The sequence below is a fragment of the Perognathus longimembris genome, chromosome 26, assembly GCF_023159225.1.
Source record: "Perognathus longimembris pacificus isolate PPM17 chromosome 26, ASM2315922v1, whole genome shotgun sequence".
Classification (NCBI taxonomy): domain Eukaryota; kingdom Metazoa; phylum Chordata; class Mammalia; order Rodentia; family Heteromyidae; genus Perognathus; species Perognathus longimembris.
Genome location: NC_063186.1, coordinates 5,496,885 through 5,514,148, shown reverse-complemented (window position 1 = coordinate 5,514,148; position 17,264 = coordinate 5,496,885). Strand labels below are relative to the sequence as shown.

At 54.0% G+C, this 17,264-nt stretch overlaps 1 protein-coding gene across 3 annotated transcripts; it reads left to right on the top strand.

Annotated features, from left to right (window-relative positions):
* Positions 1-443: 443 nt before the first annotated feature.
* Positions 444-11,857, top strand: Cdv3 (CDV3 homolog). Of its 3 annotated transcripts, none has more exons than XM_048334638.1 (5): positions 444-1,225; positions 1,814-1,890; positions 8,552-8,694; positions 9,979-10,138; positions 10,539-11,857. In XM_048334638.1, the coding sequence occupies exons 1-5, from the start codon at positions 920-922 to the stop codon at positions 10,549-10,551; spliced, it is 699 nt and encodes a 232-aa protein (XP_048190595.1). In that variant the 5' UTR covers positions 444-919; the 3' UTR covers positions 10,552-11,857. The 3 variants fall into 3 exon arrangements, with proteins under 3 accessions (XP_048190595.1, XP_048190596.1, XP_048190594.1); XM_048334639.1 differs by having other exon boundaries at positions 455-1,225; positions 9,985-10,138; positions 10,536-11,857; XM_048334637.1 differs by having other exon boundaries at positions 455-1,225; positions 10,536-11,857.
* Positions 11,858-17,264: the final 5,407 nt, after the last annotated feature.

Here is a 17,264-nt window from a genome sequence, read left to right as displayed (position 1 = left end):
CCTTCCCACCCCGGGAGAGTTCAAACCACCAACCACCAGGCCACGGTTGGCTCCACAGGCTGGCAGAACACCCCCACCCCCCCCCCCCCCCCGCCCCACGTGCACCCTGCGCCTGCGCCCAGCCAAGGGTTCCCCGCCCCCCGGCCCCGTCCTCTCTACAGCCAAGTCACCAAACCCTCCAAAGAGCCAGCCCACGAGGGCGAGACGCTTGGCCAATCAGGAGGCTGGGCTCCGCGCGCACGTCACTCACTTTGCATACGCCCGCCTCTTCCCGGCTTCCGGCCCCGCCGGCAGGCGGGGATTGTCGCCTAAGCGTTTCGTCCTGCCAGCTGATTGGCTGTGCGGTTGGCTCCGCCTCCGTCTCCTCCCGCCACCCGCCCTTCGGCGCGCCCACAGCGGCGGGCGGAGCTCAACACGCAGGCGCGGCGCGGCCTCTCTCTGCTGGTGGCCCGCCCTCCCTCCTCCCCTTCCCTCCCCTCCCCATCCCCTTCTCCCCTCCTCTCCGGGCCTGCGCGCGCGTCTTCCGCCAGCACGCGCCGCCGCCGCTAGCTGAGCGCTCTCGTCGGAGCCTCCGGCCCGCGCGCGTTTCCTCCCCACCCCCACCTCACCTCGGGCTGTGGGGCCGGCGGGGCCCGGCACCGCCGTCCGTCCGTCCGTCCGTCGGTCGGTCGGTCGTCCGTCGTCGCGACAGCTCCGGCGGGCTCGGGCGGCGTCTCGCGAGCTCCGGAACGGGTCGTACCACCTCGCGGCCGTTTCCGGGGGGAGCCGCGCACCCCGCCGCACGCGCCTCGGCGGCCCCGCGGGGGGTGAGGCGTCGCCGCGCCCGGCCGGCCGCGTGAGCTCGGAGCCCCGCGGGCCTCGCCCGCCGCCGCCGCCGCCGCCGCCGGCCCCACCCATCCGGGCCGGAGAGGCCGCGGCCATGGCCGAGACGGAGGAGCGGAGCCTCGACAACTTCTTCGCCAAGCGGGACAAGAAGAAGAAGAAGGAGCGGAGCAGCCGGGCGGCGGGGGCCGCGGGCGCCCCGGGCAGCGCCGGCGGGAGCGGCGGCGGGGCGGCGGCGGGCGGCGCGGGGAGCAGCCGGCCGGGCGACGGCGGGGCCGCGGGCGCCACGGGGAGCGGCCGGCCGGGCGACGGCGGGGCGGCGGCGGGCGGCGCGGGGAGCGGCAGGCCGGGCGACGGCGCGGGCGGCGCGGGCCCCGGCGCCGCCACCAAGGCCGCCACCAAGGTGAGGGGGCGCGGGGGGCGCGGGAGGCCCGGCCGGGGCTGGGTGTGTGTCGGGGGGGGGTGAGGGAGGGGAGCGTGGGAGGGGGGACCCCACCCACCACCCTCGGGGGTCCCCCCCCTCCACCAGGGGCCCGCCACGTGAGGGCGGGGACCCCGGCCACGGCGCCCCGCACGCGGAGCCCAGCCGCGGGGGGTGGGAGGTCCGAGCGTTCACGAGGCCCAGCGCCTCCTCGGCGTGGCCTGGGCCAGAGAAAAGTGAAAATTAGAGAGAGAGGAGCGGGGGGGGGGGGGGAGAAGCAAAGTCCCCCGCCGTCTCGAGCCCCGGAGGCCGACTGGCGGAATTTATTTCCATTTCCTCGGGTGGACTTCGCCCATAGTTTTGCTTCGAAGGCACACACGGCTTTCCCGTCCCCGGTGGCTCCAGCAAAGGCTGGGTTTGGTTTAAGGCTTCAGATTCTGGCACCCCTTCTCCTCCCCCTTCCCCCCGTTTTTTTTCTTCATAGATCTGCTTCGCTGTGTGCTTCCAAAGTGCCTTCGTTGATCTAATAGTCGTTTTCTTGTGCCCCCCCCCTCCTTTTCTTTTCCTCAGGATGAAGATGAGTGGAAGGAATTTGAGCAAAAAGAGGTTGATTACAGCGGACTCCGAGTCCAGGCAATGCAGATAAGGTCAGTGTGGATCTAGATAACCCAAGTTTGCTTTTTTTTTTTTTTTTGGCAGAGCTGAAGACCATCAGGCTAGTGATCTTCCGCTGAGCTAAATCTGCAGTGTTCCCCCCCCCCACACACACACCTTAAAAGCCAAAGCAGAATCATGGTAGTCTTTCACCCTCCATGTGCTTACTGTAACTACAGGAATGGTTTGGCTGCTGCTCCTCCATGAAGTCAGCTCTTCTGAGTTGCCAGCTCAGAAATCCTCTGAGAGCTTGCCTCCTTTTACCTCTGCTTGGTTAAGGTTTTTTGTTTTTTGTTTCTTGTTTTTCCCAGTCCTGGGGTTTGAACTCAGGGCCTGAGCGCTGTCCCTGGCTTCTTTTACTCAAGGTTAGCACTCTGCCACTTGAGCCACAGCACCACTTCTAGCTTTTTCTGTATATATGTGGTGCTGAGGAATCAAACCCCGGGCTTCATTCATGCCTAAGGCAAGCACTCTACCACTGAGCCACCTTCCCAGCCCTTGCTTAAGTTTTTAAATTTGAGGGTAAGAGAATGGATTTCGTCGTTTTGAATGTTTTGGGTGGTACCACGGGGTTTGAAGTGGGCTTCATTACCTGCTAGGCAGGCACTCTACTCATGAGCCATGCCTCCAGCACCATTTTTGTGCATGCCTGCGCGTGTGCTGTTACTGGGCTGAATCAAGGCCTGGGCACCCATCCCTGAACTCTTTTGCCCAAGGCCAGAGTCCAATCACTTGAGCCTCAGCTTCACTTCCGGCTTTTTGTGATTAATTGGAGATGCTTCTCATGGCGTTTATTGCCCAGGCTGGCTTTGAACGGAGACTCAGATCTCAGCCTCCTGAGTCGGTAGGATTATAGGCATGAGCCACCAGAGCTTTGCTGGGGTGTTTGTTTTGGTGAGGGAAAATTAAAAAATAATGTGGATATTTTTCAGGTTCTCCAGTAAACAAATTAATTTGTAATTGAAGTTTAGGTACTTGGCAGAGACTTTTTTTTTTTTTTTTTGCCAGTCCTGGGGCTTGAACTCAGGGCCTGAGCACTGTCCCTGGCTTCTTTTTGCTCAAGGCTAGCACTCTACCACTTGAGCCACAGTGCCACCTCTAGCTTTTTCTGTTTGCCCAGATCAATTCAAGCCCCAGGAACAGCCAAAAAAGTTGGACTGGCTGGTTTTGAGGCTTTGAAATGAACACATTTTAGCAGTAAGGGAGTCATGCCATTTTGTTGAATATGGGAAGTAAAGGCTGGAATCGTGCAACATACCTGTAATCTCGGCACTAAGGACCCTGAGGCAAGAGGATGCTGAGTAGTTAAAGTCCAATCTGGGCTAATACCTAGCCCTTGTCTGAAAAAAAGGACATACTTTGAAGGGCTTGTAATAAGGATGGGAGGTAAATTATGGTTCTGTTACCTTAAGAAGAAATTTCTTTGGCTAGGAATATGGCCTTGTGGCAAGAGTGCTTGCCTTGTATACATGAAGCCTTGGGTTTGATTCCTCAACACCACATATATGGAAAAAGCCAGAAGTGGCACTGTGGCTAGGCTCAGGGACAGCACCCAGGCCTTGAGTCGATGCCCAAGAAAGAACTGGCCAAAAAAAAAAATTATTGACTCCCAAATTTAAGATCTCAGTAAACTGCCTGGAGTCTGAAGCTTGCAGAGAGGAGTGTGTGTGTGTGTGTGTGTTTACATATACAAATATACACTTATCTCTGAAATTCAGCCAGAGATTGAGCTGAAGGAAATCGTTTCCTTACATGAAAACTGTCCTTTGATCTCTGGATATCATTCTGAATAACTTCTAGCCAAGAACCAGAGCTTTTTCTTTTTTCTTCTGAGATAGTTTCAGGCTTACCATCCTCCTTCCTCTGCCTCTGGGTGGCTGGGGCTACACGCATGCACCATCATGCTGGGCTTCAGAGCTAATATTTTGTATGTGTTTAATACCTGCCGCAGTCAGGCCCTTGGGTGTTTCCCTAGAATGAAACTACCCCTTTATGATGGGAAACTTAAGAGGAAGTAAGCGCATTTTCCACTCAACACCCATTTTTTTTCAAATATTTTATTGTCAAGGAGATGTTCAGAGGGGCTACAGTTATATACGTAAGGGAGTGAGTACATTTCTTGTCAAACTTGCTGCCTTCTCTCTCATTTTCCCCCCCTCTTTTCCAGTCTCCCCCCTCCCTCAGTTTGATTCCCAGCCACTTGTTGATTTCCTTTGTGTTACATGCTTTTTAAAAGGTGTAAAAAAAGTACCTGTTCTAGTTTTGTTTCTCCTGGGGCTTGGCCTATAAGAACTTTGTGTGTGTGTGCGCACGTGCGTGTGCGTGTGCATGTGCAGATTGTGGTTCCCTTCATGATGTTGGTAGGACTGCCTGTGTATGTGGCCGGTGGTGGTAAAGTTGGGCTTGCATGCGTGGCCTACCATGGACTGTGAGATCTAAATGGTGGATAGGAAGGATAGCATTTGGCTGTGAGCTGAAGTGAAAGGATTTCAGATTCATCTGCTTCAAACTGATTTTATTCTCATTGTTGGCTTTGAGACCAGATCTCAATGTATAGCCCAGGGTGACTTCAAGCAATCTGACCCTTTTCTTCTTCACCCTCGCAAGTGCTGGAGTTATACTTAGTTTGGCTCTTCCTGCCTCCTCCCTCCCCCCTCATCCCCCCCCAAGTGCTGTGTATCAAACCCAGTGCTTGGAACATGCTAGGTGAATGCTCCACCGCTGAACTCCCTCAGCCCTAATTTTTAATTTTCTTCTAAGAGACAGAAGCTTGCCGTATAACCCAGGCTGCCCCCCAACTCTTGGGGTCCAAGGGATCCACTTGTACTTTTTTTTTTTTTGCCAGTCCTGGAGCTTGGGACTCAGGGCCTAAGCACTGTCCCTGGCTCCTTTTTGCTCAAGGCTAGCACTCTACCTCTTGAGCCACAGCGCCACTTCCATTTTGCAGTACAGTACTGGAGATTGAACCCAAGGCAAATGCACTCCCAGTCCAAGTCATTGGACTTTTGAGTGTTGGTTGTACTCAGGGCTCTTCAGGTTTCTTTTAGCAGGATGTAATGGGTACTTGATTACTATTAACCATCTCCGTCCCGGTGACTTGACTGTGGAAAAACTCATGTATTTCTCAAGAGTTTGATGAGAAGAGATAGTTGGCACATACAGGTATCTTGAGGAAAAGAGACTGGTGAACTCTGGTAAAAAAAGTGGCATGTTCCAGCCACACCTGTCATCCTAGTTACTTGGGAGGCTGAGATCTGAGAATCCAGGTTAAAAGCCAGGCAGTGCAGGAAAGTCTCTGAGGCTTGTATTGTCAATCACCAAAAAGCTGTAAGTGGAGCTATGGCTCAAGTGGTTTAACATCAGCCTTGAGACAAAGCTCTCGGACAGTGTCCAGGCCCCGAGTTCATACCTCAGCACCATCACAAAAGATGTGACATAAGAAAGTGCCATTCAGTTAACAAGGCATAGGGTAACTAAAAAATCTTCTGCAGATGGATGTTAAGTGTTGCTGGAGGACCTGAGTGGTTGTCTTCTTGTGGCTTTGTGTGACCTTTGGAGCAGAAGTGCTTATAAGGGAGGAGGTTTTCATGGGGGTGGTAATTGTTTCTGCCTTCAGTCTGCTTTTGTTTCCTTTTGGGGGGGACAAAGCATGTCCCAGGCACTATAGTCTTGATTCCACTTGTGTATTTTTTTATCCATGGGAGTTGGTGCCTTGCTATCTCTATGTGACTAGGGAGAAGGAAGTTGATTTTAAATGTCTAGGTTTTCAGTTGGTAATTTGAAGTTCACACACACACACACACACACACACCACCCCCCCATCCTGAGCCTGTGCTTTTGCTCAAGGCCAGTCCTCTACTAATTGAGCCACAGTTCCTCTTCCAGATTTACCCAGAGTAGCCTCAAACCTGGGTCATCAGATCTCAGTTTCCTGAGTAGCCACCAACAGCCAGCCAGAAGTTTTCTTCTAACTTTACTTCACAGGCCTCAGAAAAGCTGTAACAATAGTCTTAGTATTGCTGTACGTGTGCTTTTCACTCAGATTTTGCCACGTTTCCACTGTCTCCTTCACTGTGTGGTTTAGCTAGAGATCCCAGGTGGTCTGCCGTGGTGGCCACCATCCTCAGGGCGGGTTGCAGCCTGGCCTGCCTTGCTCCAGGTGAAGCGTGCAGTTGGAGCAGCGCCCCAACATATATACTGCAGATGCCTCGGTTCTCAGTACAGGAAGTACAGGAGTGTTGGATGTCAAAGCCACTCAGCCAGTGACTGTATTGGAGGTTTGAGCGGGAAGCCACTGAGGGCGGGCCGGCGGGCCTGGCTCGAGTGTGGGTGATGGTTTCTGGCTTCTTGTAGACTCTGTGGGCCACTCCACTCCAAATGCATTTTGGAAAGACAGATGCCGTTTGATCTCTGAGGTTACAAAATATACAGTTATGTTTCAAGGAGTGAGTCCAGAGATTTTCTAGGAAACTGGTTGAGAAATCTTAGGTCTTCAAACGTTTGGGTGGTCAAGTTGTACTTGGTTTTTGTTTTGAACTCGGGGCCATGCAAGGTGGGCTGTGTGCCTCTGCAGCCACCTTGGTCCTTCAGCTTGCATATGCGTGTGTGTGCGCACGCACGCGTGCGCATGCACACAAGTAGGTATGTGCCAATCTTGGGGCTTGAAATCAGGGCCTGAGCACTGTCCCTGACCTTTTACCCAAGGCTAGCACTCTACCACTCGAGCCACAGCACCACTTCCAGCCTTGTCTGTATATGTGGTACTGAGGATTCGAACCCCGGGCTTCATGCATGCTAGACAAGCACTCTACCACTAAGCCACCTTCCCAGCCCTGTGCTAGGTTTTGAGGTTAATAAGACCTGTGCTTTAAGATGTAAGGAGGTAATTCCAAGTGCTGGGGGGGGGGAGGGGGCAGATAAAAGAGGTACAGTGAGCCTTCAAGGCTGAGACCACGTGTTGATCATCAGGCATTTTATTTAGCCTCTTCATTTTTCTGTGGAACTCTAGTGTTAGAATAGGAAGACCCTAGCTGGGACACTAGGCTTTCACACACCCATCACACCTGTCAGGCCTTTTTCAGCTGCTTCCCTATTGTTGGGGAATGTGGGGAGGTAGATTGTTTGGTATGAGGTTAGGGGGAGAAGAGTGTTACATTCTTAATATGTATACTGATCGACTTCCTAAGGAAAATGAGCTTAAGTAGAGTTGAGTTGTGTTGACCTTGCAGCTGTGCAGGGCACGAAGGAAGCGGTAAGGAGAATGCAGTGGAATGTGGGTGCCGGCCAGCTCTGTGCAGAGGGAGGGCCCTCCTCCCCTGATGCAGCGTTAGCCTGGAGTGAGGGGTGGGGTCCTCTTGGCCCCCAGCGAGTACTTTGGAGCATCTGCCTCTGCCGTCCATCCTCCCTCCCCCATGCCCTGCCTGGGCTGCTGGCCACGCAGAGGCCCACTGGTGTGGTTGGAGGGGAATCTAACACAGAGGTGAGTGATGAAAACAAGTTTAGCTAGTGAAAAGCTATCTATTAATTGGTTTCAAACACTGAATTTTAGCCTGATTATCTTCTGCGGGAATATGCACCGTGTTTGTTCTGGCTTTGGTATTCAGACTTGACACTTTCCGAAATATGCAAATAGGAAAATTTTAGAGGGTATGCAAATAGCTTCTGCCCTGCCTTACAGTATGGCATTTAGGTGAGGCATTTAGTATCTTTGGGCCTTACTAGTTTCGGGTTTGGGGTTTGTTTTTTTTTGGTTCCTGTCTTGAGGCTTCAACTCATGGCCTGCGTGCTGTCCCTGAGCTTTTGCTCAAAGGTAGCATTCTTAACACTTGAGCCACAGCCACTTCCAGCTTTTTTTCTGTTTATGTGTACTGAGGAATTGATTCCAGGGCTTCATGCGTGCTAGGCCAGCACGCTACCACCAAGCCACCTTCCCAGCCCTGAGCTGCTTTCCTTTGTTCAAGGCTAGCACTCTGCCAGTTGAGCTATAGCTCTCCTTGGACATGATCTGCAGATCTCTGCTTCCTGAGTCGCTGGGAATACAGGCGTGCACCTGGCTTCTGTACTTTGTGTTTTGAGTGGGTGACAGCTGTTTGGCGGGGGCTGGCTGTGTGGATGGGGTGTGGTGGGGGGATGGACAATGGACGGGGAGATGTCAGCACTGGTAGAACCTTGGCCTCAGGCTAATAGAATGACATCTTTCAAAACCTTTCATTTGCTTACTAAAAATACACTAACCATAAATGCCAGATTGTACATTGTGGTACTAGAAAATCTAAGAGTCGTGCATTTAATCCTTTCAGTCTGTTCCTCTTTCCTCCGCGCTAATGCTCTGTCCCCCAGTTTCCTGGTCTGGGGGCCTGAACTCGGGGTTGTTCAGGTTGTCTCCCCACGAATGCTTGTGGTTAAGTGGACGGGGTGGGGGAAGGGATGTGGGCACCACCAGTGTTGTTTAATAAGTGGGGGAGTCCTCGTTTCACGTGATGTTGAGGGGAGTCCCGGGGAGCCAGGTGGATCGAGCTCCTTCCTTGCCCCTGTCCTCGCGTTTGCCAGGCACTTGGCACCAGGCTTTGAAGAGGTTACAGGTCTGCCAGAGCCACGCCTCGGGTTTTCCTGGTGGTTTGTTCAAGTCCCCTGTTTGCTTTGTTTTCCTCACAGTGAGAAGGAAGAGGAAGATAACGAGAAGAGAGAAGACCCCGGGGATAACTGGGAAGAAGGGGGCGGCGGCGGAGGCGTGGAGAAGTCTTCAGGTCCCTGGAATAAAACAGCTCCTGCGCAAGCGCCTCCTGCGCCAGTCGTGGGTAAGCCCCGAGGGCGTCCACAGGGAGCTCCCTTCCTGGGAGAGGGCTTTGTGTGTGCACGGCTGAGAGACTCGAATGTGAAACAGGCGTGTGGAAGGTCAAGAACATACTTTGGTCCTATAAACGGCTCTTTTGTGGGTTGAACCCAGGGCCTGTTTTTGTTTTTTTTTAATTTATTAATTGAACACAATTTTTTTGTGTGTGTGTGTTGTTTTTTTTTTTTGCCAGTCCTGGGCCTTGGACTCAGGGCCTAAGCACTGTCCCTGGCTTCTTTTTGCTCAAGGCTAGCACTCTGCCACTTGAGCCACAGCGCCACTTCTGGCCATTTTCTGTATATGCGGTGCTGGGGAATTGAACCTAGGACCTAAGGTATACGAGGCAGGCACCCTTGCCACTAGGCCATATCCCCAGCCCCAAACACAAATTTTTTGACAAGGTGTTGTGCAAAAAGCGTACAGTTACATAGTAGGGCAGTGTGTACATTTCTTGTGATATCTTACGTCCTGTTTTTCTATCTCTTCTCTAGGTCAGGGCCTGGTTTTTTAATGTGGAGTAGTTTTTTTTTTGTTTTTTTTTGGTGTTGGGGCTCAAACTCCAGGGTCTTGCCTGTGCTAAGTAAGCACCTCCCCCCCCCCCCCACTGGGTTAGGGTGGGCAGACCGGTGCTGGTGCTAGTTGGCAGACCCCTGAAGGTGAGCCTCAGTGGAAGACTCACCGGCTGCTTATTAAATAACTTTCTCTGGTTTCTAAGAAAACAAAGTGAGGAACCACCTTTTAAAAAATTCACGGATGAGAAAGAATGAAGCAGGACTGTGCAATTTCATATTGTTTGTATTACCATCTTTAGTGTTTTAAAAAACAAACCAGGGGCTGGGGATATGGCCTAGTGGCAAGAGTGCCTGCCTTGGATACACGAGGCCCTAGGTTTGATTCCCCAGCACCACAATATACAGAAAACGGCCAGAAGCGGCGCTGTGGCTCAAGTGGCGGAGTGCTAGCCTTGAGCGGGAAGAAGCCAGGACAGTGCTCAGGCCCTGAGTCCAAGGCCCAGGACTGGCCAAAAAAAAAACAAAAAACGAACCAGGCCTCTTGGAGGCACATGCGCTCCCTGTGCAGCCAGTGAGGCTGGGACGGTGCAGGGCTGTCTCCAGGAGAGCCTGCCCCCGGCACCGCCCAGCCTGCTTAAGCGGCCCAAGCGGCCTCTGTGTGGCATTACTTTTTCTTCCCCATAACTGCTGAATGATTGGGATTGCAGGGTGTCTCTAAACTGTGGTTAACGTATCAGTTGCAGAGCCCCCAGAACCGGCAATGCCTAGTGGTGTGTATAGGCCTCCCGGGGCCCGGCTAACCACTACCAGGAAAACGCCACAAGGACCACCCGAAATATACAGCGACACGCAGTTCCCGTCCCTGCAATCCACTGCCAAGCACGTAGAAAGCCGGAAGTAAGAACTTAGTGTGGGGTGGGCAGGGGCAGGGGCGCGTGGGGATACCAAGGCCTGGGGGGTGGGGTGGGGTGGGGGGCATTGCTCCTTATGGATAAAGCCCGGGCTGCTTGAGGCAGGCAGCAGAGAAGGCAGGGGAGCGCGGGGCGGGGTGAGAGCCAGAGCCCTGGGAAGACACGCACTGACTGCGTCCCCCGAGCTTCTCCAGCCCCTGGTCTGCGTTTGGCGCTGACAGATGAGTGAGCTTGTAAGTACGCGGCGCTGGCTCCCGGGCCTTGTACTGGGGAAGCTAGACACGGAGAGCAGCATTGCTTCCACTGCATTCCCGCGAGTGTGACTAGAGGAACGGTGCTGGCACCCACACGCCTAACACGCCAACTCATCTTATCTCATTCAGCAGGTACTTAAAATGAGTGCTACCTGGCGGTAAATGATCACATACGGCACATCTACATCTTATTTAGGGACGTGAATTCTTAAACGTAAATAAAATGGGAAGAAATGTAAATGACATCAGATGGAAATTTTTTTTGAGTGGCTTTTAAGTAAATCCCAGCCTTTGGCCTCAAGAGCGCCGCTCGCTGGCTTGAACTGAGACCTGCACCTGGACCGCTCCACTGCTGTCCCCCGCGAGGACGGCCACCCCCCCTCACCCGCGTCACCTCGTCCAACCCGACCCCCTCCCGCCGACCACGAGGGAGGAGAAATCATCGAATAATGAGAACTTTACTTGAATGAGAGAATTGTTACCCTTCCTTACGCATAGAGACATTATCTACTAATGGCTACAAGTACAAGCGAGTGTCTGGAGGAATGTCTTTGCAGCTGTCTTCAAGTTGGCCCTAAAATAGGCTTGCCGAGAGCACTGCTGAGAAGACAGACCAGCCTGAGTGCAGTATTAACCCGGTTCCTGTCCAATCAAAGCCTTAAAGTGGTTTGATGAAGATTTTATACTCTCTTCCTGTCCCTCCCAACCTTCTTCTAAGGGGTGACTTGTTTTTCCTCTTCCTCTTTTTTTTTGTTTTTTAATTCAAGGAAGCTATTTTCAAAACACCCTAATGAAGAAATGTTTGCTGTTTACATTTCTTTTCCCTTAGGGATAAAAAGAAATGGTGAAGAGCTTTGAAGTAGTAAGAGCTAGAGGTAGGGACGAGGTTTCAAAGGACCAGGCCCTTACACCTGACCTCGACAGCCCGCGTGCTGTGCCAGACGAGGAGCCGCGGCCGCTCCGGGCTCGGTGAGGAACGGCCTCGCCAGCCCTCCCCGCGCCCCCCCCCCCCCCCCCCCCGCCTCCGCCAGCCTCCCGACCCCCGGGGGAGCTCCCGCAGCCGGCCCCGGACCGCTCGCTCGCAGTTCCACGTGTCCCATCTGCTCCTGGCCGCCGTTGGACTTCGATTCTCCTCGGTCCGTACATGTGTGAACTAGATCCGGCTCTCTTCTTTCACAACTGCTCCACAGATACAAGGCACCAACCCCGCAGCCATTGGGAAGTCCTGTTGCGTTCCGACGCGGAGCCTCCGCCAGGTTGACTACCTCAGACTTGCCGCCCTGCCTCTGGACATCACGTGGATCGCAGTTCTGGACAAGAAAGGGACAGCCGCCAGAGCATCTGTGGGAACCCCAATACCAGCTTTACTGGATTCCCGTCAGAAATCCCACAGAAAGCCAGCCCGCCGGGCTCTGATCTGCTGTAGAGGATGAAGATTTAAGTGACCTTAATAAACCGCCCGCCCCACCCTGAGGAGTAGCTGGAACATGCCACTCTCAAAGAAACTGGTGTGTGAGGCTCATCTGTGTGAGGCTGTGACGTATATACCACACGGGGGTCCACCGCGTGGGAAAAGGGCCGGCAGAGGGGCGTTTATTTGCATAGTGTTTCCGGTGTTCCACATTAAGGCCTTGCATTGCGTTGACTTGGAATGAGTCCTCTGACCGTGCTTACGGGCTAAGTCAGTCACCTGAAACACACATGGGAATTGTGAAATGTCTGTGAATTTGCCAATCGGAGTGGAACCAAATAGCCTCAATGCTGAGGGGTGAGGGGGCCTCGCGCTCCCAGAGTCCCCCTGGAGCCATGCGGTGCATGGGGCGCATGCGCGGCGAGGGAGCCAGCCTCCCCTCCACCACCGCGGCTCCTGTGGCTCGCGCCCTGTGGGGAGTCCTTGTGTCCACCCTGGGCAGGTACTGGGCGACGTCCCACCAGCCCTGCTCCCCGCCTCCGGCGAGTCTGCGCCATGTTCATTGGAGAGACGGGGTCGGGTGTGCTGCGCTGGCGTTCTGATCGTCGTTCAGGACGGCCCCTCCTCTCCCAGACGGCACCGGTGTGGGCCGGCCTGATGAGAGCCCTCTCCCCTGGAGTGGCAGAGCTCTGAAGCGGGGTGCGGATGGATCTCGGCATGGCAGGCCTTGCCCCCCGCAGGCTCGGTTGCGATGCCTCACGGCGCAGGGCGGGCCGGGGCTGGTGCCTCTCAGCAGTGAGCCGCTAGCTTGAGGGGAGGCGGTGTGTGTGCGTCCGTCTGTCTGCTGGTGTGTCGGGTGGTGTATTTGGGCGAGTAGCAAAGTCAGCCAAAGTGGGAGGTTGGATGATGACAAACAGATTCTTGGTGAAATGGAAGACTTCATTTGGGAACCAAAAACCTTAATTTATCTCTTGAACCTTGAGCCACATACTTTGCCTAAAGTGTGCAGCTTCCCTGCAGATTTTTGCTGGGGTTTGGGGCGCTGATACGCAGGAGGAGGCTTGATGGCCGCCTGTACTGGAACCCCGAAGACCAGCGGGGTTAACTCCCAACCCTTGTTCTGTCTTTGAGAAGATGTTGAAGTGATGGGAGTGCTCACGAGTGGAGTTGGAGGCCCCTGTAGGATGGTGGGTGGGAACTCGCGGTGGACGGTGGGTGTGGAGGGGGCTGTCCGTGTACCATTTCTTTCTGTGGATTCTCAGGCATGGTTTGGCAGTGCAAGAACTCTGTACCATTAACAAATTCAATAAAAAGTACGTATATGGATTGTGGAGAGTCGTGTCCTGTCTCCTTGGTGTGGGGCGCATCTTCCCGCGCGGCCTGCCTTCCCGTTGGATTTCCTTTGTTTGTTGTCTTCCATCGTCCCTCCTCCTCCTAGGGAGTCTTCCTGTGTGGCTGTGTCATTCTTGTGCTACTCACAAGGATGACTTGTGTAGTCTGATTCCAGTCTTCCTAGGAGGGTGAAGTTCAATTGCTTTTGAGTTTCAGAGTCTGATTTGCATATATCTAATGACAAGTGATCTTGAGCATCTTTGCATGTGCTTATTGGCCAGTATGCATATCTTGCTTGTGAAGGTGATCAAGCTTCAAGTTTAGCTGTCTTTTTGTGTGTGTGCGCATGGACCCTGGGGCTTGAACTCTTAGGGGTGAGCACGGTCCCCTAACTTCTTTTGCTCAAGGCTAGTGACAACTTCTGGCTTTTTTGGTGGTTAACTGAAGAGTCAGGCCTAATAGCCTGGGCTGGCTTTAAATGTGCTCCTCTCAGGCTTCTCAGCCTTTCTCTGCTCTTATCAGTTGAGCCACAGTGCCACTCCCGTGTGTGTGTGTGTGTGTGTGTGATGAGTCTCTTGGACTTGCCTGCCTGGGCTGGCTTTGAACCACCATCCTCAGATCTCAGCCTCCTGAGTAGCTAGGATGACAGGTGTCAATGACTGTCCTTGCTCTTAGTTGTGCATTACTGTCCAGGTTCATTCTGCCAAGAAAAAGCCCGAGTTGCCCAGCGCCCGGTGTGTATACGCTGGGGCATTGTCTCGCTGTCGGAGCGTGAACTCAGCCGGTGGGTATGGGAGGTGGAGGGGGACAGGAATTGAGAGCTGAGGCTGAGTGACGGTGGAAAACTGGGCGCTTGAAGACGAGGGAGAGTCCTGAGACAGGAGACTGTGGGCTTTTTGCGAAAGGGCTGCTTGGCGAGGTCCCCGGCGGTCAGCCGCGGTGGCCGGGCTCTCGTGGCGCCTGCAGAACGCGGGAGCTTTGCCTTCTCTTGAGCTTGGTGCGCATTCCGAGGGTTGAGCCTCTTGAAGTCACAGCCCGGGCGAGCTCCAGAATTCCCAGTGGGCCACAGCAGCCCAGAATAAGTCCAGTCGGGCCTTCCGTTTCCACGGAGCTCGTGGGAGTGTGACACCAGCGGTGTTGGTGAGAAGCCCCCCCCTCCCCACACCCGTCCTGACTGACCAGGCCTGAGCAGCCAACTCAGCAAAGTAGAAGCAGCCCCAAGGGATGATGGATGCTCCAGCTTCCCGTTTGGTCTCTGTGGTGGTTGGTTGGTTCCTGGCAGTCACTGTACTCAGGAAAAAACCAAGCAGCTACCTCACCTTGTCCGGCCAGGCCCCAGGCCCCCCCCACCCCCCCAACTCAGCCACATCCTCAGACCCACACTGAGCTGGAGGTTAGTTTGATGGTTTTTCTGTTTGTTTTGTGTTCAATTTTGAGACAAGGTCTTGGCTGTGTATTGAGTTTAGTGGCACTCCCCAGATGGGCCTCGAGTTTATGGTCCTCCTCTTTCTGCCTCCCCTTGGAGCGCTGAGACTGTCACAGTGTTTCCCCTTTATCTTGTTACACATGGATTTGAAGGGTTTCTTTACAACTCTGGTTGTTCCTGGTGATTGAAGTGGACCACAGCTAAGTCCTGGAGACTTGACAACCCCAAAGCCTACACTTACTGAGGGATACGTGGGTCCCCTCATCCCTCCAGCCAGTCCCTTTCTGCCTTTAATCTTTTTGGCCAGTCCTGGGTCTTGAACTCAGGGCCTGGGTACTGTCCCTGGCTTCTCTTTACTCAAGGCTAGCGCTCTCCCACTTGGGCCACAGCGCCACTTGTGGCTTCTTCTGTGTATGCGGTGCTGAGGAATCGAACCCAGGGCTTCATGCATGCGAGGCAAGCACTCTACCACTAAGCCACCTTGCCAGTCCCTCTGCTCTTAAAGGTCCTGTGGTGTGCACTCATTTCTGAGGGGTGCAGAGATGGGACAGAATCTTTCTTTTTGGTTTTAACTTGCTGTGGGGGAAGGGAGATCTCCCTGGTTCACGGTGTAATTAGAACCGGAGTTAAACATGGACGTAAGGAGCCGGGCACCAGGGGCTCACGCCTTTAATCCTAGCTACTCAGGAGGCTGAGATCTGAGGATCCTGGTTCAGAGCCAGCCAGGACAGAAAAGTCCATGAGACTCACCTTCAGTGAACCACCAGAGAACTGGAAGTGGCGCTGTGGCTCAAGTGGTAGCGCACGAGCCTTGGGCTGAAGAGCTCAGGGGCAGCGCCCTGGTCCTGAGTTTGAGCCCCATGGCTACAAAATAAAAACCACTCGGGCTGGGAATATAGCCTAGTGGTAAAGTGCCGTTCCTCAGCACCACATATATAGAAAAAGCCGGAAGTGGTAGAGCGCAGGGGCAGCGCCCAGGCCTGGAGTTCAAGCCCCACAACTGCTTCCCTCGACATGGACATGAGGGAAGGGTGCCAGTGGCCCCTTGGTAATGGGGGCTGAAGAGCCGTGTTGCAGATGCATCTTCTAGGCTCTGGCCTGGTAAGAATGTCACATCACTTGAATTTAAGCCGCATTTAACCTTCGGCCAGGCATTGGACTGGTAAAGAATAGCTGGATCCCCCCGGACATGCTCCCGCTCACCCATGAAGCTTTGCGCCCACCCGCTCGCTGCCTGGCATCAGTACGTCGGTGCTGGTTAAAGGTGAGTCTCGACTCTCTCCTGAGGTTTCTAAGGTTGGGCTGGGCCCTGAATGCTCTTTTACACTGGGCTTTTGGTATGTTTTATAATGGGTTTCCTGTTTGGGGTTTTTTGTTTTTGTTTTTTGCCGGTGCTTGAGCTCAGGTCCTGGGGTGTCCCTGAGCCTCTTTGTGCTCAAGGCCAGCACCCTACCACTGGAGCCACAGCACCACTGCTGGCTTTTTCTGTGTGTGTGGTCCTGCAGAATCAAACCCAGGGCTTCATGCACGCTAGGCGAGCTCTCTACCACTAAGCCACCTTCCCAGCCCCCCAAGTCATTTTTTATTTTTGTATTTCTTTTTGGCCGTCCTGGGGCTTGAATTCAGGGCCTGGTCACTGTCCCTGGCTTCTATTTTTTGCCCCAGGCTAGCACTCTACCACTTGAACCACAGTGCCACTTCCGGCTTTTTCTATATATGTGGTACGGAGGGATTGAACCTAGGGCCTCATGTATGTGAGGCAGGCACTCTACCACTAGGCCACATTCCCAGCCCAGTTATTTTGTAGTCATGGGGCTTTATCAAAGGACCTGGGCGCCGTCCCTGAGCTCGTCAGCCCGAGGCTAGCGCTCTGCCACCTTGAGCTTTAGCTCAGCTGCACTCCTGTGCTTTGCTGGTTGATTGGAAGAGCCTCGTGGATTTGCTTTCAGCCTCCTGAGGAAGATTCTAGGCATGAACCACTGACGCTTAGCTGGGTTGCTTTAAAGCTGACGCCTACCTGCGTCATCCACATTGCATCAAGAGCTCCCCTAGAGCGCCTCAACTCACCATGCGCCAAAAGCATTGCCACGATAAGCAGTGTCTATCTTGCTGGTGTTACTAGGTCCTGGCTCCTCCGGGTGCTTTACTACTGGTTTAAAAACTGGATATGAGGGGCTGGGAAGGTGGCTTAGGGGTAGAGTGCTGGCCTAGCACGCATGAAGCTCTGGGTTCGATTCCTCAGCACCACAGAAAAGGCTGGAAGTGGCGCTGTGGCTCAAGTGGTAGAGCGCTAGCCTTGAGCAAAAAGTGCCCCAGGACTAGCAAAAGAGAGCAGCATGGGGGCTGGGAATATGGCCTAGCACTTGCCTCGTAGACATGAAGCCCTGGGTTCAATTCCCCAGCACCACATACACAGAAAATGGCCAGAAGGGGCGCTGCGGCTCAAGTGGCAGAGTGCTAGCCTTGAGCAAAAAGAAGCCAGGGACAGTGCTCAGGCCCTGAGTCCAAGGCCCAGGACTGGCAAAAAAAAAAAAGGAGCAGCACACAAGCCCGCTGTGTTGCTCCAGGGCTTCCATTCCTGTCCTCTAGTTGAGGAAGGTTGGCAGTGCAGTGGGGTCCGCTGCCGTGATCAAGCCTCCACGTCATGGGAGGGACTGACGGGGCTTGGGGAGGCAGCCCTGTGGCGGGG

What these genes read in the sequence shown, in the direction of transcription:
- Cdv3 (XM_048334637.1), top strand. Translation starts at nt 920, where the DNA reads ATGGCCGAGACGGAGGAGCGGAGCCTCGACAACTTCTTCGCCAAGCGG. An exon ending in GTCCAGGCAATGCAGATAAG is followed by an intron (nt 1,891 to 8,551) that starts GTCAGTGTGGAT and finishes TTTTCCTCACAG; the next exon opens with TGAGAAGGAAGAGGAAGATA. An exon ending in GCCTCCTGCGCCAGTCGTGG is followed by an intron (nt 8,695 to 9,978) that starts GTAAGCCCCGAG and finishes TTAACGTATCAG; the next exon opens with TTGCAGAGCCCCCAGAACCG.